The sequence below is a fragment of the Taudactylus pleione genome, unplaced genomic scaffold (assembly GCF_031769625.1).
Source record: "Taudactylus pleione unplaced genomic scaffold, aTauple2 ptg000512l, whole genome shotgun sequence".
In the NCBI taxonomy this organism is placed as follows: Eukaryota; Metazoa; Chordata; class Amphibia; order Anura; family Myobatrachidae; genus Taudactylus; species Taudactylus pleione.
In genome coordinates this window covers 170,833-194,120 of record NW_028284914.1, presented here as the reverse complement: position 1 = coordinate 194,120, position 23,288 = coordinate 170,833, and the positions used below count along the sequence as shown (strand labels likewise).

General features: G+C 45.2%; 1 protein-coding gene across 7 annotated transcripts in view; it reads right to left on the bottom strand.

Moving 5' to 3' along the window:
- The window catches only part of PLXNA1 (plexin A1), a 312,844-nt gene that overhangs the window by 139,902 nt on the left and 149,654 nt on the right, over positions 1-23,288 (bottom strand). For all 7 annotated transcript variants that reach the window (XM_088450221.1, XM_088450220.1, XM_088450216.1 and 4 more), the window contains exon 4: positions 6,915-7,055. In XM_088450221.1, coding sequence (XP_088306347.1) covers positions 6,915-7,055 — 141 coding nt within the window. The remainder of the gene's footprint in view (positions 1-6,914; positions 7,056-23,288) is intronic.

Sequence of the window (23,288 nt, the reverse complement as noted above, 5' to 3'; positions counted from 1 at the left end):
TGTATTCCTGTTACATAATAAAAAAGCACGGCTTCAAAATAAATGCAATAAAAAGTCCCAATTTTCAAAAAGGATCACCTCCAAATGTTGTAGTCTTTATGAATATTTATTTTCAATCATTCGGCGGCATCCACAAAACTACTGTATACTGCGGAAAGAATGAATCTGCACTAATAAGCAGCACCGTCATGGTGCAAAGGGTACTCCTACTTTCACTGGGGCAAAACAGGTGTGGGGGCTTAAATGGCAAGTGAACAGTACCCCCGATGCTTCCTTTATTACAGGTATCAGCAACTCAAACTAGCACTACTGCGGGAAGGCACTAGTCAGGGGGGAATGGGTATGAAATCCCGGCGGCTGAGCAGGTGGTTCAGATCCCGATCCCGGAAGCCGACAGATAAAGATCCCGACGTAGAGGGTGGTAAGTACCCTAACCCTCCCCCCTCCTAACCGTCCCTTTGAGGTGCCTAACCCCCCCCCCCACCTCCCTTCCCGCACACTAAACCTAACCATCCGAGGGGGTGCCTAATCCTAATTCCCCCCAGGGGGTGCCTGAACCTAACCCCGCCCCCCCCCCCTTCCCTCAGGAAATTTACAATACTTACCTGTCCGAACAATCGGGATTGTGGCAGTTTGGGATTCCGACGCCAGTATCCTGTTCTCCTTCGGGAAATCGGTGTCGGATTTATGCCGGGCGTCGGGATTCCAGCGTCAGTAAATCGACGTCCGGGATCCTGTCCGCTGGCAACATAACTACGTCCCGTCAGGGGACACTTATACAAATGTAAGTTACAGGCTTTGTCCAATATTTGTCTAATGTTCCAAACGGTGCAATTATTGTCACAGGTATGCCCACGGGGTGCATGGTACAGTCAGTTATTTAAAAGTAGGCACTCTTCTAAGCTAGAGACTTATATATATATTTCTATAATAAAAGAGCTGTGTCCCCTTACCCGATGTCCAAAAACTTGTACAGTTACAGGAATACAATTTCCTGTACAGGTGAAAAGTTTGTGGGAGTCTAAGGGCTCGATCCAATTAGGTGCGAATTGCAAGCAGCGAGTTTGTTTCTTGAAACTCGCACACTTCGCCGCGAAGCACGCTCCCGAGAATTCTCCAATCCAATTAAAAATGCCTATTCGCACTACTCGCAGCGGAGGGGTACGAATTGACTGCCAAAATAGATTTGCGAGCAATGCATGAAAATGTGTGGAGACCATCCTGGACCCCCCAAAAAGGATAATTTCATTAGCAGGACCATATAGATGGCTGTTTGTGGGCATTAGGAAGGTAATGTATGTTTTTAAATGGTGTCAAATGGCTGATTTGTGCTTTTTTTTTTTAAATGCAAGAAAATTATGAAACACAAAATTTTTTCATTTAATCTCAAAAGAGTTAAACGAAAAATGCAAAAAAAAGTAACAAAAAGGGTGATTTTGGGGTACTTTGAGGGCACCTTGAAAAATGGGAAAAAAATAATAAAAACCATTATTTTCCAACTAAAAAATTATTGTCATTAAATTTGGGGTGCCTAAACTAACGAAAAAGTTGATTTTGGGGTAATTTGAGGTAATTTTTTTTTTTTTACCCCCAAAAATTATATGTAATTATTGGACTAAATGAGCTAATTAGAAACTTCCAATTGCCTAATTGGTCATTTGGGGGGGGGGGGGGGGGGGTGTCCAAGAGGTTCAGCACAGTGTCCCCACATTTTAACCTTAAAATAAAGATTTTCCTTTCCATCTCTCACCCTCAGGGAGGTGCGAGTGGACAGTTGCGGATTCAGTCTGAGTGATCAGTGAGAGTTACTAATTGGATTGCAAAATGAATTCGCTATGCGAATTCGAAGTGAAAATCCCAACACGCATCTCGCAATTCGCACCGAATAGGATTGACCCCTAAGAACAGTAAGTTGTCACACTCCCATCCCTCAGAATACAGAAGAAAAAGTTTGTTTGCGAGATCTGCCGCGCGGTTCTGCTCGGTGACTATTTATACGACACACATCACAGCCCCCCTCGCCACTCTAGAACAGAGATTCCCTTGCAACAGAAGCTCCTCTGGGGGGGTTCAGACGAGGTGCGAAACACCTCCACAGCTGTCAAGCTATTGTTCAAAACACCTCACAACTTCCTCCTCCTCTTAGCCGCAGGAGGGGGGGGGGGGGGGGCGAAAAATAAATCCTAGCAGGGGAGGAACAGAGCAGAAAGGCTGTCACACATGCATAGAGAACTAGGAGTGAGGAGAGTGAGCGAGTGCTGTCACCCGTCCCATCTCCCACCAAAAGACGCATGCATGGATAACGATGAAGAGATTATCTCCGACAGGACCCTTCCTACCTGGCCCCCTTGTTCTCCTACCCTGTCCCGAGATGCAGTAACCCAATCAGCATCCAGGGCGTTCATCTCCGCGATGGCACCTGGGCTGACAAGTCCTTGTCACTCGCTGGCTTTGCTGTTTATTCTGTGTACTTTTCAGAAGACAGCTCCTCGGGAAGGAAGGTGGCAGCTGTAAGTCAGTTTCAAGCCGACGCTTTCATCAGCAGAGGGAACTCTGGCTAAGGGAGCGGAGAGGCGCGATGGGAACAGTCGGCAGCCTCACAATTACTGGGATGACAACGGGGGGAACGTACAATGACACCCGAAGAGGCAACTCCTCCTCTATCCTATATTTCATGGGAAACGGGAGATCTTCGGCCAATTTCTCATTACATCAAACACGAAGCGTAAGAGGAAGTTGCTGTAAAGTCTGAGCTGCTGTCACAATTTTCACTGACTTGCAGAAGCTACAGCGTATGGCATTATAATGTAAAGAAATCAGAAACCCATGCACCCTAATGCACTAATGCATGAGGGATCCTTATATGATCCTAACTGGGTGACCCCCTTGTATGACACAACTGCACGGAGGTAACATTCATGGCTTTGCACCCTGGCCTGATATTACTTCGCACAGAATAGTCGGTTTATATTGCAAGCTTCAAGTTAGGCGATATCTGGTGGTCCAGTTCCCACTAGCGTATGGGCGAGGAGTATGGGATGCTGTAGCATCAGGCTTGGTTTTAAAATAAGCAGACGAAAAGAAGTAAACTTTGGCATCACCGATGGCGAGTACACTTACGTGAATAGCTCCTTATTGACTTTAAAAAGCAAACTACCCCTGACCCTACAAAATTGGGCTCAATATGGCCTTGAGAGTACGTCTGCCGATCTCTCTTGTATTGAAACGTTAGATCCTCTTTCTGAACTATGGCGTACGTACAACGGTCCTGCTTCAATGTGCGTGAACGGCAATGCAGCTTAGGAAGTGTGGTGTTGGCTGACTTGGACTCTCTTTCTTCATCCCCTCTATTGGAAACGCTCTACTGTGGGAACCTGTGGAAATCCACCCTCCTCGCTTTACAGCTGCAATGTGGTGTCAAGCATCTAAGCATCACCAGTTAAGGCCAACGCAAGCCGGACACACACTGCATGGGCAAACATCGCACCCATAACGGATTGTTGGACATCTCATTCCAAAACCAGGGGCGTCAATATGGAGCTGGCCACCCACATTGCACCTATAATGACCGCCACTCCACTAGATGTTTCCACTTCATAAATCACAGTGGTAGCCCATTCCCCTACAGTGATAGCATTGAACAGGGTCGGCTACAGCCAGCAAAGGGTCTCCTGTAAAGGAAATGCAGCTAATAGCTTGTTTTATACAGGTCAGATAGTCCTGGGTCCTTATTCCATATGATCTGAAGCTGCCCTGCTTATATTTTGCTTTTGTAAAGAAATTGCCCATATTTGTGAAGGTTAACCTAGGCCAGGGATGGTCTCCCCCATCACGTGTGCCAGCTATGTATGGAAGAGAAGCCGATGGAGAAGAGACCACACTCTGTCACTCATTACTTCTATATGATATCCAGGCCATGTCTGGCCAATGGATAAACCTCTGACTCTCCAGAGTATAGTTACCAAAGTGCGGGTTTTTAGAAGTGGGGATGTTGCCCATAGCAACCAACCAGATTCTACATAACATTTATCTAGCACCATCTGGAACATAATAGCTAGACTCTGATTGGTTGCTATGGGCAACAACTCCACTACTAAAATCACGCACTTTAGTAGATTTATCCCTCTTAAGTTTGTCTGACACGTTAAGGAGCGTATACACTAGACGATATGCTCCCTGAGCGATATCGTCTAGTGTGTCCCCGGCAGGGTGTGCTCAATGTCGTTCATGACATTGAGCACAGCCGCTGAACGATATCATTGACGATATCGTTCAGCGCCGGGCTCTCTCCCCCATTCCTCAACATGCAGCAACCTGACGATATCGTCAGGTTGGCCTGCATGTCTGCCCGATGAACGATAAAGAAGGACGACCTGCGGGAACGCGCATCGGTCGTCGTTCATCATTTAGGTAAAAAAAATGAACGATAAAGTGAACGACTGAACGATATAGTTATCGTTCAGTCGTCCACTTTAATCGCCCAGTGTGTACGCACCTTTACTCTGCAAACCATTGGGTGTTGGAGTATTGCTATGTATGCATTGAGCAGGTTCCGTCATAATTGCTTTGTTTAGTTTTACATTTGTCTTTGCATTTGATAAAAAAGTTTATTTAAGTAAGAAAGGAAAGAAAACTTGTCGAGCCTTGAAAATGGTATTTGGCGAATCATGCTTATTAAGAGAGATATACTGTACAGAGAGAGTTACACATGTACATAACACACACAAGATGTAATGTATCCTATCACTGGTTAAAGACTATGACGAAGATTAAGGGGTGACGGAGATCTGCCCTTTGCCTTCTCGCTTTCCTACCCGTTAGTAGACCCCCGTCCTTGTTGCCTTGATTCAAAAGGAAAACCAGCTTCCAGCTGAAGGAGCTCTTGGTATGCGACGGCTTATACAGCCGGATCCCCACATTCCGTTCCCCTGGGGAAGAGGCTGCTGACTGCTACACTCACAAGTGGATCTAACTCCTTTTGTCAGGAGGTCCTGACAGCACCACACAAGGCCTAATTAGCATGACAATTCCTGGACCACAGAGGGGACGCACAGGACCACCAGTGCCCTATACAGAAACTTCTTACGCCAAAGGGAATACGTCCCTAGCAACTGCCCAGGAGGGCGAGGGCCATATAGTCCAGCTGGCGTCACACGTATGAGAGTGGTCTTCTGCCCTACACAGGTTTTCTTTTGTGTGTCCTCCTTTTTGGGGTGGGGGTGGGGGGGTTAGTATATTTTTCATTATACTGACAACTCTCTAAGTAACACAATTGAAATCCAGCAGAAACACTTCTGTGAAATATATTTACATCAGAAATACCAGTGGCTTATGTTTACCATAGGCTGTCAATAGAATGGTCATAAAGAAACATTATTACATCTTTAATTAGGGTTTTTTTGTTTTGTTTTTTTTAAATATAATTTATCAATAACACATAGGCATGTTTTGAGTATACTGCCATCAGGCGGATTTCTCACCTAAAAATGGGATTTACAGACTACTAAGGAAGAGTGCCCCTAGTGGCCAGTTCTACAATAGGCGCAGGAAATTATTCAGCATCCATCAGACTCTCTCTATCAAAGCTGGCATTGTGTAAAATGAAAAGCAGAACAATGCTGTAAAACCTCACTTTTCCACAAATGTCCCTGCGGGTTATTTCATTAATTCCGCATACATCACACCTGAGTAATGGCCACGGCAAGCTTTCATAACTAAAGAGTGAGGGGTGACCTTTTCCAGGGGCGGAAAAAGCAATGCTTGCCCTCCTGAACTGGTGAGGGGCAGAATAAAAGCTCTGTCTAAAGAATAATAACCCCAGCTTGCGGAATCACAAAGATTTGGGTAGGGACTTGGTTCAGTTCCATTCGGAGGAAAGTTCATAGACTGCACCTCAGCCATGATCTGAAAACCAGCCGCGTGCCTCATGGGGAAATTGTTTTGGGCACCAAGCTTTCGGGGGGGGGGGGGGGGGGGGAAGCAAAACACATTTACAATAGTACAATTTACCATGTTGGTAATCTGACAATGCTTAAGATTTGCATTGTGTGTCTTGTAGCAGAAAGACCATCCATATACAAATGATTCTGACCGTTTACATGAGGTGCAACACTTCAATTACCGTTTCAGGCTTAGCTAGCAGAATGCCATAGGCCAGTGACACGATGCCTGATACAGTTTGGGGTGGCACTGGGCAGGCCTTTCACTTTCAAAGGGACCGTACATTACTCTTATTCTCAGTAGCAAGTTAAATATGAGACATCTGTAATAATATATCAGTAGGCCTTTTAAACAGGCATTGTAAGTTATAGCAAACAATTACTACAACAAAGTAGGAAGGAGCTGGGGCCTGCTAGGGAAGGCTTAAGCTGGGTACACACTGGCAGATACACTGGCCGATCATTTGGTCGGCCAATGTATCGGGTGCCCGTCAGCCAGTGTGTACCAGCGATATGTCTGAATGACGTCAGCCACAGGCATATCGCGTCAGCTGTACTGCACAGCCGATGGACAGATAGATCTGTCCATCGGCAAGTGTGTACGTGCAATCAGCCGATCACCCGTTCACATGCGACAGCCGCGGGCATGGCGTTGCGGTGCGACCCCCTGCGGCTGCCGGGAAGATGATGGTCGTTCGGTGTATATGAACGACCGTCGTCTACAGATATATCTGTGCAGTGTGTACCCAGCGTTAGAGGGTTGCATGCAGCCTGTGGGAAGTGTACAGAGAAAAATACTGGTGTTTGCTGAAATACAAATCCTATCATTACTAAGTTGCAAATATAGGTGATGTGGCCAGCAAAGAACCAAGAGTGTCTTTAATACCCAATAAAGAATATATAAAATTAAGCAAATTCCTCATGGAAATAATAATAATAATAATAAATAAAAAAAGTCAGCAATTTTTCTCTCACCTGTTTCTCCGTCATAGCGTAGATATACTGTCGGTCAGGGCTCAGAACCAAGTCCCTCAGGATGGCATTTCCTTCATGGACAAGCACGTTTTCATACTGCTGCGTGGCATGGGAGGAGGGGCTAGACAAGTCCACCAGGATCTGTGCAGGAACCAAACAGATATAGAGTTACCTCACACATCTGTAAAGATCGCCTTGTTCTTGTGAAGCCGATATACACTGAATAACAATTAGAGTAGACCCATCACCTACAAACCGTAGAGGAAGCCATTTTGTGGGCTGGACCAAGATTCACCGGGGGCTAGCGAAATCTGTGAGGCATGGAGGCACCGCTCAGTGACGTCAATGGTTCTAAGAAAATGAACAGGCTGCATGTTGGTTCAGCTAACAAAATGGCTGCCTTCACTTCAAGTCAGACATTGTAGAGTAAAAAAAATATATAGAATGATCAAAATAAGGGTTAAAATAACCATTTAATTTGGGGATTGCCTGTTTAATTACAGCCGGTTAGGTCCCAGAGCTCGGCTGATCATTCCTTGGTCAATACGCAACAGTAATATGATCGCTGCAGTCGTGTTTACGGCAATAGAGGACGCTACGGCTGATAAACAATGCTATTGAGCCCTTCAGATAAACTCCCAATGCTAATAAAAAGATTAGATGGACACGGACAAACACACACGGAGCATTAGGCAAACACCGCATTACAGTCATCGCAGCAACTTGACATTAGTGAAGTGTGCATCCCTGCACTGTGAATGCTGTGGAGAGTGTATAAGCCAATGTGAGTGCTTTACAATGATTAAACAGGGATGGCAGATAGAACCAGAGGAAAAGCAAATATTAACACAATAGACAGAGTAGACCCTCGCTCTCCCCCCCCTCTCTGTGCCTGTATGGCATGTCAGGATGATACGGTGCTACACATTCCGGCAGACGATGGCCAAGGTTGCTAGGACAACGCCAGCGACAAGAAATACAGCTAGTGAAACACAGCTAGCGGACACGTGGTGCGAACAGGCCAGGATTATCCTGGAGGAGACGGTGGGAGAGAAGTGCAGAGGGTTGGGGGGCAGGTGGGAAACTACGATGAGTATGGAGAATAAGGGAGATAATATAATAATAAAAATCAGAGTAGATTGCTATGAAGCCGTCAACATTGTACTGGGTGTGCTGGGATTTATAGTTCCACATCAACAGTAGAGCCACAGTTTGGTTAGCTCTGCCACGGGCAAAGAACAGACGTTGGTGTGATGGATGGAAAGGGACAAGAGTCCATTAATCAGCTTTCTATAATCCTACACAAACTATCTACCCAATATCTTCTGATTCTTTATTATAGAGTCAGACAAGAGTCACTGGTTCCTGACCATAATCATCCAGCCACAGTGTAAGGGCACCATCCTGGGAACCAAATATATGGAGGCCCCATATCAAGGGCCTCCGAGGAGAGACAATTCATCACCGCAGAAAAGAGCGGGTATAGGGTTCTGCGGGAACGGTGCTAGTTTCCAGGGTGGTGGTTCAGATGCCAAGAGCCACATGTTGTGCCATCCTTGTAGCAATATCCAAGACAGTTTTCATGGCAAAATGTTCTATGAATCCATAATGTCCCATACGATAAGAGTTTATGACTGTCCCAAGGGCAGTCTGGCCCACAGAGAAGCCACGTACACACGAGCTCTGGCCATGGACTAGCTGAGACCCAATGCAAATTTCCACAGCAAGATGAAAGGAAGCGATAAGGGGTTAATCCTAAATTTCAATATTTCCATTTATTTTTTTTTCCTCCACCAAACAGAAAAAATTCTGTCATAACATTAATTAAAAACTGAGGCAACTTCAGCTGCCTTGAGACCCAATTTAACTCCATACAGGCATTGAGATAGAGAAATGGCGGGCCCTCCCAAGGCCATGTCCCCCATCTCCGGGGCCCCCCCCCCAGCCAGACAGCCGCCCTGAGGTACAAAGCTGCCAGCAGAGAGCCTCGGCTCCCCAGAGCGCGCTCATTAGGATGGAAATATATGCCAGCGCGCAAACAAATCACAGGCCTCGTTTAATTAGAGGCAAGGCTTTGATTCACCGCCAGCATGCCGATAACATCATCTGAGGATTATTTTTAGGCAGTTTTACTAAACAAATGTACTTAATTAGGAGAGGACCCTAAGCAGATTTAAAGAAACAGGGACACTGTTTGCAAACAAGTCGCTTAAACGCAGCCACGGTACTTAGCCGTTTGTGTTTGACAATGATTAGATGTTATGCGTATAATACACAAGTGACATTTATTTAGCAACATTGGTATAAACGGTGCTTGGATGCAATCGGTTATTATCCAAGAACATCAAACTACAATTGCAATGACCATTATATACCCTAATTTATAGTATGAGGATTCCTGAAGTCAGCTGAACCTTCTAGGTCTCACACATTAGCATTGGTCCTTGGTGACCCATCGTCATTATAATTTAAACTGCGCAGACACTGGATGATGTGGTTGGGCTGGATCTCCAACCTTTCATTCAAATCGAATCAGAGACGGTTCCGAACCAGACATGGCACCTTTAGTGCAGCTGCAGGCTGATTGCGCACAAGGACAGATTCGGATGTCAATTGATTGAAATCGCCATTCGGACCAAAAATCTGGTGATGCCCCTATCAGACCCTTACACAAATCATCTATGTACATACAACGCTTAGTGTCAGGCATCCGATAGGTCTGGTGACACGTTGGGCCAATACATGATATGGTGGAACTAAGAGGTCTAAAACATGCAGACTGGCCATCAAAATTGCAGGGTGCACACACACCTTTACACATTGGGGTGTCCTCTCTCCTTACCGATAAGTAAATCTAGAGCGCACTGTGGCAAGTGTTTGCAAATCTGACCCTTGCACAGTGTATGGTCTAGGACAGGGGTCTTGAACCTTGGCCCTCCAGCTGCTGTGGAACTACACATATTAAAAAGGTGGCAGTGCATGCTGACATGTGTAGTTCCACAGCAGCTGGAGGGCCAAGGTTTTAGACCCCTGGTCTAGGAGAATGCAGTCGGAGGAGCAGCTTTGTACTAAGGCCATTTCTGCTTCTGTAATTGACTCTCCTATAATTTACAGCCAGACTTATTATGATGCCTTATAGTTAGCAGATATAAACATTCCATTTACATCATGTGTATTTAACGTGGGGCGCCAAATCCTATATTTAGTTAGCGACATGTGCCAAACTTCACTGACTCCTCTACAGGAGAGAATGGTAGGATACATGTGGCAAATGCATCCACCTCTGATCCTCCTAAAGTGATGTTTATCTGGGACGGGTGCCGGCTAGAGTGAGTGGGTCATATGCATTTATATATGTACACGGCGATCCCAACCTGCAGCCATAAACTTGGTCTCTGTGCAGAAGCTCTAAAACCTCAATTTACATTTGCATTACAGTGAGAAAGGCGCAGCCGTGTCACAAGCCATACTCAGGACATCTAACCCTAGCAATAGAGGTTCCCAAACTCTGACAATACAGTCCAGGTTTTACGGGGATGTAGTCTGGAACCCGATGGTCTAAATGCCGACCGCCGGCTTCCAGACAGCTTTATCCCGACTAGGGACGAATGACAGGCGTCTCAATCCAGACGCCTGTCATTTGCCCGACGTCTGGAGACCGGCGCCCGGCATCGCAGCAGTCAGCCGTGGGTGGGGGGGGGGGGTTAGAGGGTTTGGTTTAGGGCTCACGGGGTTGGACGACGACAGGGTTAGGCATCCCCCGGGAGGTTAGGGTTAGGCTAGGGAGGGTTAGGGTTAGGCACCCCCCGGGGGGCTTAGGTTTAGGCAGCGGGGAAGGGGGGGTTAGGTTTAGGCACTTAGAGGGGGGGTTAGGCACAGGGGGGGAGGTTAGGATTAGGCACCCCTAAGAAGGGTTAGGGAGGTTAGGTTAGTAAATACTTACCTTTAAGACGATCGGGATTTCCTCCTTTGTCGGCCAGCCGCTGTCGGGAATTGAACCGTGCGGCCGGCGGTAATACATATCACACCCGTTTTACGGATATCCAAGCTTGAACTCAGGTGATTTAATTAGTACCTCAGTCAATTTGATTTAACCACCTGGACTCAAGTACAGATATCCTTAAAACCTGGACGGCAATGGCGGAGTTTGGGAATTTCTGCCCGTATGTATGTATGTATGTATGTATGTATGTATGTATGTATGCATGCATGCCAGTTTCCACTGGGGGTATGTCCAGCATTTTGGAAGTGCTGGGGGGCACCCCCCAAAAAATAGCCCTTCAATGCCGTGCACATCTGTCACTGGTACGCACAGCCATGATGGGAGTCCCTCAGCTCTCCAAAAAGCCCAGAACCTCAGGACGGTAGCTCAGTCTCCGCAAATCGGGACAATTTGGAGGCATGAGTCAAAGTGAGATCTGCCATTTTGTAGACTAAAACCCTGCTCAGCCTTTCAAATCCACTAGGAACTTGCGGCACTGACGTAGCCCGAGGCACTGACGTAGCACGAGGCACTGACTGACTTAGCATGAAGCACTGACGTAGCACGAGGCACTGACTAAGCACGGGGCATGGCCTAAAGGATGTGACTACTTCCTAGTGAATCGATAGACCGCATTCTCCAGCACATTGTGTGCACGGATGACAAGACCACTTAAATGCACGCTCTCAGTCTGGAAACGTTAGCTCGCTGGCTGATATGATAGCAGCGCAGTGACTCAGATTAGGGAGTAATACTGCAAGCGTCAACTGACATCAGCTTCAGCTGGACAAAAACCAAGGAGCAGAAATGACCCAATTCACAAATGGAAGATAAATCAATATTGCTTGATTTCTCTAGCACAACTGAAGGCGTAATCTATCAAAATGAAGGTGGAAACTGAATGTAGGATATGTCGTATTGCTCAGAAAAACGAATTACTTCAAGATTCCACACAGAACCATCCGTTTAAAAGTCAAACAAATAATACAAAATAATAATAAAAGAAAAAATGTTGGTTAAATGACATTATTTTTGTTAGATTTTATTTATCAGTGGCATGGCAGCTCCCAATTGTGTACTGAACCTAGGCCGAGAAAAAGACACTACAGCCAGGAATGTCCCGTGCCTCGCTGTCAGAAGAAAATGGCAATAAACCTATTTATACACAATTTTGCAACTACATTTTGGATATTCAGATCCCCACAAGAGATTAGATGCATAAACTCGCCCGTCCCTCGCCCACTTTCTGCAGAACACAGACAAGTTTGTTTTCTCAATTACAGTCAGGATCAGCACAGCTGATAACAGAATAAAAAGTCTATTAAAATATATTTTTGTTTTCTGTGTGCGCTCTGTACATGAGAATTCTGGGGTAATTGTATAATTGAGCTGTAACAACCGCCAGTCGAGGCAAGGAAAGCACACACAAAAAAAGAAAAAATAGAACAAATCTGAGTAAAATTTTCAAATGAAACCCTTTGGCTACAGCTGTCAAATTACATATTTCAATAAAAGAAAATAAAGAAAATTGTAAAACGCGATTAAGTCAGTGAAGGACTGAAATGTGGGTCGAAGATGCATTTCTAACACAAGATAAGAATATTTATAGGAGGTGCCCGCATTCACCTATCCCATTCCTGCCTACTCTCCCACAAGGGGCGGGAGGACTCACGATTTTCTGGGTAGTCCCCCGCACCCCCGGAAGTAAACTAACAACATACATACCTGCTCTATTACCTCAAGAATAAAATGTAAAAAAAATTGTCTCACTTGTACCACCATCTCCAACCACAAGGGGCACACTCAGCAAATGTCCTCACTTAACAACCTACTCATTTAACAACCGTTCGGACTTACGACCAGCTGGAACCCATAATACAATGACTAAAATGTTATTCTGAAGATTTTTTTATTATTATTATTATTTTTTTATAACTTTTTTTTTAACAGTATGTAAGAGTTATGCAAAGTAAAACAGTTACAGTATCAAGTTTGTGTTTCCTTTAGACCTTTTCTTTATTCAGAATACATAAAAATGATTACCTCCTGGTCGTTTAACGACCTAGTCGTAGGAACGGAAATCGGTCGTTAAGTGAGGAATGTCTGTATTTCCTAACAGTTCATTATATAGCGCACACACATTACGCAGTGCTTTACAGAATATATGTCTGCCATTTGCATTAGTCCCTGCTCCAGTGGAGCTTACACTCTATGGCCCTGATTCAGAGCCGGACGCTCTGACCAGAGCGCTCGCTCTGAATCAGGGCCCACCTCCATTAATATGGAGCGTCCTCCTGGACGCTTGTATAGCTGTGGGTCACCACCCACAGCATATACGAGCGTGCAGGATGATGGTCGCGATGGTCTTGACCATCGCGACCATCGAAACTGCGAGCAAAAGCCTGCGGTTGAGTTTTTCAACCGCAAGGCCAGGAGTGATTTTGGCTCTATCAGATCACTAGTGATGTCAGTGGGGCCGGCTTCAGACGGTAGGTGTTCCCTTGGGAACGCCTCCGTCTGGCAGGCACGCCCCCGGCACGCCCACCACTTTCCTTCGCTCGGAGTGTCTCATCGAAGGGGGCGTGCTGTCGATGTTGACTGACAGCACGCCCCCTTCGATGAGACACTCCGAGCGAAGGAAAGTCCTTCGCTCGTTGCGTCTCGCGCATGCACGCGACGGAGCTCCCTCCGTCGTGCGCATGCGCAGTGCAGACCATCAACCCACTTGCGAGCGGACAGCCGCTCGCGAGTGGGTCTGAATGAGGGCCCATATCCCCTACCACATGGACACACACACTCTAGAGTTATTTTTGTCAGGACCCAATTAACGGCAGTATGTTTTTGGAGTGTGGGAGGAAACAGGAGCACCTGGGGGAAATCCACACAAACATGTTCAGAACATACAAACTCCAAACAGATAGCTCAGGCATTGAACTCAATGCCTCTGGGCTGTGAGACAGTAATACTAACAACTGTGCAAATAGTGCTTTCCACTCTATCACTTGTTTTAGGACTATCTAGGACAGTGATGACCAACCACATACCCTTCAAGCGCATGGGCAGGCCTCTAAAGCTTCAAAAAGACCAACACCTTACCCCTAATCTCAAAAAACGGTGACTGATGAGGCATGAATGAGACAAAAAGGCATGAGAAGGGATAAGCTGGGGGCCACTGGTGAGGACTTGGGAGGGCCACATGTTGCAGTCACAGATCTAGGTGCTGCGTTTGTTACCACCAGTACAGAACATTCATTTCTTCTACTAATGATGCTAAAAAATACAACATCTCTCTCCACATTTAGCACATGAAACCTATTGATTCGGGAAATAAAACTGCAAAAATGTATTTTGCTGTCCAGCAAATATGTTCAAATTGGTGCACAGGTAACTATAGAAATAAAAGATTCGGTAACCTCAGCAGCCAATCAGATTCAGTCATGTTTCTAGTTCGCTTTATAAAACAATAAACATCCACTGGTAGGTCACGAAGACCTCTCCAGCACTGCCGCTGGGTACCAGGCCCTGTGGTACTGAGAGATTGCAGGGATCAATGATGGCGCACAGACATTTATCAGACTTAGGGGTCTATTTACTAAGCAGTGTTAGGAGACAGAGTGAAAAGCGATAAGAAAGTGATAAGGTGCCAGCCAATCAGCTCCCAACAGTCATTTTTCAAACACAGCCTGTGAGATGACAGGTGGGAGCTGATTGGCTGGCACCTTATCACTTTATCACTTTTTACTCTGTCTCCTAACACTGCTTAGTAACTAGACCCCTGTATTTGGTGCTAATCCCCCCCCTTGCCACCCCTGAAACAGGCTTACTATTAATGTCAATTTCCATTTAGAGGGTTTGGGACAGAGAATTAACTTCCAGTGACCGTAAGAGGAAGGGCGCAGCCGGAAAAGTGCCTAATTACATGCATCCGATGTTCCCAATGACATGTCACAAAAGGGGGAGGCATGAACAGAGGCCCCAGCGGCTTACCTGACTTGTGCAAGGCAGGATGACGGAGACGCAGGTACATTCAGCTTGCTTAGGTAACCAGTACCAACTTGATCCTCAATTCGCCAGAAAGGCAGACTGCAGTAACGTGATTGGTCAGCATCACAAAACAGGCCCCACCCAACCGCAGCCACTATAATAGTACCCCAATCTCCAGGACAGCCCATCAGGACATGTAACGGTGAACCCCAGCACAAATCAGACCCACTTCATATAAGTTTAAGGACTACATCAGTGTGTGACCACACACTGCACGCACCCCCATACAGTGACCACACACACCCCAAAAAGCAACAGCAGCCGTGCGCCGGGGCTACAGTGTACAGAGTCGTTCAGGTTCTTGCCTCCTCAGCCTGGCAGCCCCCACTCGGCTGGCACGCCTGGTAATAATTCATAGTTTATTAGTTTTTGGATGTGCAGCAAAACTCCTGGCATCTAGTTAATTATGATTAGCGAAATGACGGAGATTAATCGCAGTCATTAGTAACGCGTCTTTAAAAGGGAGAACGGTTAAAAATGGAGTGGTCGCCTTGCCACCCTATAAGAAAGGCGCGCACGTCCGCCTCCAGGGCAATGTGCATTATTAACCTCTTACTTTATTAAAGAGGTGTTTGAAACCCAATTAACCCATGCAGAGTGATAGCAAGAGCATTATACAGTACTGCAGTTAAAGTGCTCGCACGCGCCATTGTGATACCTAAAAACAGAGCCAATTCCCAGCGTTGGTACCAACTGAACTAATGGGACATTTTCGATCAGTTTCAAAATGGCTGCAGAGGATGAGGGAGTGTCAGGGCAGAAGGACCAATAAGAGTAATCATCTACTGTAAATGTGGCTTCTCATTGGTCCACTCCCCTCTTATATCCAGGCCCCTTCCACAGGGTCACCTCATTTTATAACAGGATTATTACACAAATACAGGGAAAAGCAGTGGTAGGAAGTAGACCACCGGGCAGGACGACGAGCTAAATAGCAGAGACTGTATTTTACATAAAAACGGATTTGGTTTAACGAGATGGGTACAGGATGCCGGCGCTCTGGATCTAGGCGGTCAAAATCCTAATGCTGGCATCCCGACAGGGTTAGGATACCGACACTTGTCGGTGTTTAACTGAATTTCCTGTCAACTGTGATACATACTTGCCTACCCTCCCAGAAGTCGTGGGAGGCTCCCGATTTTTTGGGTAAACCCCAGCACCCCCAGAAGGGAAGGCACTTCTCTCACATTGGAATGGGGAGATTATTACCAGGGACCGGTGCGTCCGTGCATTGGGGGGGGTGGGCCCTAATAACGCGATTCTATGAGAATCGCGTCATTTAGCCCTGCACCGATTTTAAATATCCGGCAATCGCAGCTAATTCCCTTGAGGGGGTGGGGCTTAATGAGGCGAACCCAGTTGGCCCCATCCCCAACTCCGCCCACCTGCTTCTCCTCCTCAGGCTTCTCCTGGGGAGGAAAATGTATAAGTCGGCAAGCATGCTATGATATCAACAGCCTTGCCAATTGTTTATATAGGCTACTTACTACCACCTACTTAGGGTGGAGCCGACGCCCAATATATCCATTGGGAGTGTCAAATACGACTGAGTTCTGTTAAATTGTGTGATAAAGACTGTTGTACTGTGGCGCTGTCTACATTCTTCATATAGGATATCAACAGGCCTGAAAACAATTTTGGAAACCGGTAAATATAAATATATACATATATATATATATATATATATTTTAATTCTTAAGCTGCATACACACACACAACGATTTTGTTACCAACGATTTTCTGAACGATTATCTGTCAGATTTTTTAAAGTGTAATGAACGATATTTTTTTAAACTAAACACGATTTCTTCATATTCCCTTAATGAAAATCGTTGAGTTGGTCAGTCTGACTGAACTACAAACGTGAACGCGCATGAACGATAATCGTTCATCGTTTTAACTTAGACAGTGAACGATTTTTTCAACGATTGAACGATAAAGTTAACGATAATCGTTCAAAAAATCGTTGTGTACACACGCACCTTTAAGGTGCGTACACACAACGATTTTTCGAACAATTTAACTATAACGACGTCGTTATCGTTCGATCGTTTAAAAAATATATATTTTTTTTAGCCTAAACGATGAACGATTATCGTTCATGCGCGGTCACATTTGTAGTTTGTTGTTCATCGTTCATTCTGACTGAACAACTTAACGATTTTCATTAAGGGAAAGTTACAAAAATCGTTTGTAGTTCAAAAAAAAAAATGAACGAAAATCGTTTACTAAAATCGTTGTGTGTGTATGCAGCTTAACTTTCATTCTGTAATATCTGAAGCATTGATGTCAGGTCGTTAAGAATCTACGCATTGAACTCTGGTGCGATGCACAGGACAAGAGTTTTGTTTTCCCGCCAAAATCAACATTAGGCTCAAAAAGCCTCGGGAAACGAAAGAGTTAAGGGACTAAACCAATAACCGTGTATTTTAATGTGTGTAGAAAAAACTGTTGTGACAAAAAAAAAAAAGTGGGGGCTGTTGTCTCTTCTCCCCTCTCTCAGAGTTCGACGATACTCTGCGCTCTTATCTCTCTGCGGAGGTGATTAATTCCCCGTGACTGGCAGCAGCAACAGGAGCGGGCGCTCGACGTGGCCAAACTTCAAAGCCAGGGGCTTATCTGCCTCAAACACATGCGGCAACCTTTTCAGAGAAACCCTTCACCGTTCCACGGGCCGCGCGCAGCCGGAGAATGGCAGGAGAGAAAGGGGCCTTCTACGTCGCCGGCACAGATCCGTTCCATCTACTCGGGCAAAAGTCTTATATTTTTCTCCCCCTATGTAATTCCTTCCTTACTTCACTGGACATCAGCCACACCAAGCAGGCGTGAAACTCTCTATTGTCAAACAACCCTGGTACAAAAACATGGCATTATATACGTATTTATAACTTATGGGACATATTCATACATATAGGAGGCTTATTTGTAATATGTCACAATATGCGGGAACCAATCAAATGTCAGCTTTCTTTTACAGGGCGGATGAAAGATGGAATCTTTGGTTTTGATGGCTTTTAACACGTAAGTGCAACAATGACGCATAAAAACCGCCAAGGGGCTTTCTAAAGGTAGTTATGAGTTAAGATATCCGGACAGCAGACGCTTTACTTGCAGAAACGAACGCAATGCGCTTCCCAATGCAGGTGCAACGGCTGCTGGACTTTACCCAACGTTTAGCAGAATGCATTGCCACAAATAAATCGTTGCCGTGTTCTAAAATGTGGCGAGAATCGTGAGCCTTTTATCTACACAGTGTGGGGTCGTATGGTCACGTATGGACACATCGCCGTATTTAGGCGCCCTACAAACCCCGATTATGTAGCAGCTAAGAAAATCGCGGTCTGTGATTCTGCGCCCAGCAGGTCTGTACCAAGGCCCGGCCGTAGAGCAGCAACTGGTTAAGCGCTGAGCCGGAGGTGGCGGCGAGGCGTCCCAGCCAGGAACACGACAGCAGCGCGGGTCACAGAGCCAGTTGTGGGGCAGCTGTTTAAGCAAATGTTTATCACAAGCCAAAGGACAGATGGAATTCCTTTAGACAGCTGCCGTCACGAGGCAGCAACAGCGCAAGATGAGTGAGGGGAGGAAACGCAGGAATAAGGGGAACAACAGTTCTTATTTTTCTTATCTGACCCCAAAACCAGCAGCATCCAGCCGTACAGCATTCCTGTCACATCACAAGGCCGAGTCCTGTACCACCACATGATCCCACAATAACAAGCTCACTGCAGCAACGCACATCTTATCCAAAGCAGCATTTTGTTCTGGGAATTTTATATTTTCTCCTGTAAAAGTTTAATTTACTCCCCCACCCCCCCCCCCCCCCGACGACAACATGAAAGCTTTGACTAACAATACAGACTTCTTTCAGTCCTCGTACACCAGCTCTAGGCAGTAAGGATCAAAATAAAACGCTTTGCGCTACAGCATCATTAGGAGATGTAGTCTATGGGAAAATGAAGGAGGTTATTCGTTGCTGTACGTAACTACAGTATAAGTCACCAGGATCCAAACGTTCTGTTACATAGGTGAATGACAGCTACGGCATACTGCCCCCCACTGGTCTGATTATTACACAGCAGTCATGCATACAGAGAACCAGTCTACAGAGGTTTGTGACAACCCATAGAAGCTAAATTAGAGTAATTATTATTATCATCAATTATTTATATGGCGCCACAAGTGTTCCGCAGTGCCTTACAAAGTACATAGACAAAAAAGTAACCATTGACTTACAATACAATACAATTCAGGACACACATTGCTATATTAGCGACCTTAACGCCCGCATAAGCAGCCAAGTGTTAGTTGCCCTAGTGGGGAGTAAGAGATAAATTAAATTACAGTAGGGAGAAGCACAAGAGGGTAGAGGGCCCTGCTCGAAAGAGTTTACATTCTTTAAGGGAGTGATCTGAGTGTGTAAAACATGCAGACCTGATCAGAGAGCTTTTTCAGGTACAGTCACTTGTGAGGAGCACTGCTCCACAAGGAAATGATAACAGGAGTGCTATACACATGGACAAGACCACTGAGCTCTTCCTAGTACAGTCACTGTGAGGAGCACTGCTATTCAAGGTAATAGGAGGAGGAATATCATCCATACAGATGTGATAAGTGAGCTCTTCCTCATAGTCACTGTGCATAGTGCTGCTATACAGGGTAATGAGAAGAGGAGTGCTATACACATGGACACGACCACTGAGCTCTTCCTAGTACAGTCACTGTGAGGAGCACTGCTATCCAAGGTAATAGGAGGAGGAATATCATCCATACAGATGTGATAAGTGAGCTCTTCCTCATAGTAACTGTCCATAGTGCTGCTATACAGTGTAATGAGATGAGGAATGCTATACACATGGACACGACCACTGAGCTCTTCCTAGTACAGTCACTGTGAGGAGCACTGCTATCCAAGGTAATAAGAGGAGGAATGTCATCCATACAGATGTGATAAGTGAGCTCTTCCTCATAGTCACTGTGCATAGTGCTGCTATACAGGGTAATGAGATGAGGAATGCTATACACACGGACACGACCACTGAGCTCTTCCTAGTATAGTCACTGTGAGGAGCACTGCTATTCAAGGTAATAGGAGGAGGAATATCATCCATACAGATGTGATAAGTGAGCTCTTCCTCATAGTCACTGTGCATAGTGCTGCTATACAGGGTAATGAGAAGAGGAGTGCTATACACATGGACACGACCACTGAGCTCTTCCTAGTACAGTCACTGTGAGGAGCACTGCTATCCAAGGTAATAGGAGGAGGAATATCATCCATACAGATGTGATAAGTGAGCTCTTCCTCATAGTAACTGTCCATAGTGCTGCTATACAGTGTAATGAGATGAGGAATGCTATACACATGGACACGACCACTGAGCTCTTCCTTGTACAGTCACTGTGAGGAGCACTGCTATCCAAGGTAATAAGAGGAGGAATGTCATCCATACAGATGTGATAAGTGAGCTCTTCCTCATAGTCACTGTGCATAGTGCTGCTATACAGGGTAATGAGATGAGGAATGCTATACACACGGACACGACCACTGAGCTCTTCCTAGTATAGTCACTGTGAGGAGCACTGCTATCCAAGGTAATAGGAGGAGGAATATCATCCATACAGATGTGATCAGTGAGCTCTTCCTCATAGTCACTGTGCATAGTGCTGCTATACAGGGTAATGAGAAGAGGAATGCTATACACACGGACACGACCACTGAGCTCTTCCCAGTACAGTCACTGTGAGGAGCATTGCTATCCAAGATAATAGGAGGAGGAATGTCATCCATACAGATGTGATCAGTGACCTCTTCCTCATAGTAACTGTGCATAGTGCTGCTATACAGGGTAATGAGACGAGGAATGCTATACACATGGACACGACCACTGAGCTCTTCCCAGTACAGTCACTGTGAGGAGCACTGCTATCCAAGGTAATAAGAGGAGGAATGTCATCCATACAGATGTGATCAGTGACCTCTTCCTCATAGTAACTGTGCATAGTGCTGCTATACAGGGTAATGAGACGAGGAATGCTATACACATGGACACGACCACTGAGCTCTTCCCAGTACAGTCACTGTGAGGAGCACTGCTATCCAAGGTAATAAGAGGAGGAATGTCATCCATACAGATGTGATCAGTGAGCTCTTCCTCATAGTCACTGTGCATAGTGGCTGCTATACACAGGGACATGATCTCTGAGCTCTTCCTAGTACAGTCACTGAGAGGAGCACTGCTATCCAAGGTAATAGGAGGAGGAATATCATCCATACAGATGTGATCAGTGAGCTCTTCCTCATAGTCACTGTGCATAGTGGCTGCTATACACAGGGACATGATCTCTGAGCTCTTCCTAGTACAGTCACTGAGAGGAGCACTGCTATCCAAGGTAATAAGAGGAGGAATGTCATCCATACAGATGTGATAAGTGAGCTCTTCCTCATAGTCACTGTGCATAGTGCTGCTATACAGGGCAATGAGATGAGGAATGCTATACACATGGACACGACCACTGAGCTCTTCCAAGAACAGTCACTGTGAGGAGCACTGCTATCCAAGGTAATAGGAGGAGGAATGTCATCCATACAGATGTGATCAGTGAGCTCTTCCTCATAGTCACTGTGCATAGTGCTGCTATACAGGGCAATGAGATGAGGAATGCTATACATAGTTCTGCTATACAGGGTAATGAGAAGAGGAATGCTATATACATGGACACGACCACTGAGCTCTTCCTAGTACAGTCACTGTGAGGAGCACTGCTATCCAAGGTAATAGGAGGAGGAATGTCATCCATACAGATGTGATCAGTGAGCTCTTCCTCATAGTCACTGTGCATAGTGCTGCTATACAGGGTAATGAGATGAGGAATGCTATATACATGGACACGACCACTGAGCTCTTCCTAGTACAGTCACTGTGAGGAACATTGCTATCCAAGAAAATTGTGTGCGCGCGGATAACGTGGTGAACGCACTCTGAGCCCTTAAGGGGTCGTCTGTAGGAAACAAAACTGTATATTAGACTTGCATCATCAATGGGGAATAATAAATGTGCTCTACATAAACAGTACAGGTAGGATCTCATTTTAATAAAAAAAAAAAAAAGTAAAATAATAATTGTGATCAATTTAAAAAATTCATACTTTTAAATGAACTCCGTAAAACTTGTGCCCAAAAAATAAAACTTGGCGCTCATTAGATTGACATCCCTGGCTTTGAGAGTCTTGCAATGCAATGAATTGTGCTGAAATAAAAGTGGCATAAGACAAGGCTCAACCAGCTGACTGCTATAAGCACATCCCTGTAACTTCAGGCTGGAAGGACTCTTACGCCATTAATCCCCGGAGATCAGCCCTTGTCAGGCGGGCTTAGCACAGTAGTATATCGATCCCCTAAGCTTTACAGCTGGGAGTCTTAGTGGAAGTGCAAAAGAAGTAAGTAACACTTTATCCTTGATTCTGCTCCGTGCATACCAGGAACACATTTCTGGGTATTGAAAGGTAGATAATATACCATTAAAGGATAGAGGCTCAGCAAAAGGCAACACTTCCAGTACACACTCATATTAAAGCTGACAGTGCCATGTATAATTATATACACTAGAAACAGGTGAAAACATGGTAAAAAAAAACAAAAACGATAAAGCCAAATGCTACAACTTCTCATGATATAAAAAACAAAAACACAGGACAAAAAGGTGAAACGGCAAAGCACAGCATTTTTGATATTCTTTAGCACATGATGCGCAGGGATGTAACAATCTGAGCTTTGCACGAAACTAGTTACCTAGAAGACTGCAAATCAATTCCCAAGACTCCTGCAACCAAGTGATACAAGATAGAGAAGCACCATATAAAAATGTCAGCTATGCGACAGTAGGCTAGAACGCAGTAGTTAACTAAAAACCCTTCACGTTAAAGTTAAGAATATGACACAGCTCCGTGATAAAGAATGAAACAAACATAATAAAAGCTTCCGATATATTTTACATGCCATTTAACTGATTTCAGTGGCATATGTTCCCTTCTATTTTGCATATAAATGCCTTGGGCTATAGAGAGCGGACAACAGGTGGAACATCAGAGAGACACCTAAGATGAGAAAAAAATAATATCTTCGCTCCCAAATGCATCGCTGGCAACTATCAGTGTCCAGGACAGTAGCTCAACAGATGCCACTGAAAGAGAGGGCCCTTGATTCTTCTGTGATGAAAGTAATTACAGTTCACGTTCAAATTCCCAACGTGGAGAGAGAACCGCTTATAAAAGCTACTTACTAAAAATGTTTTACTTCTGTAGGAGAAAGAAAAAAAAAAAAAAAACAGATGGTGCCAGTTTCTGGATAT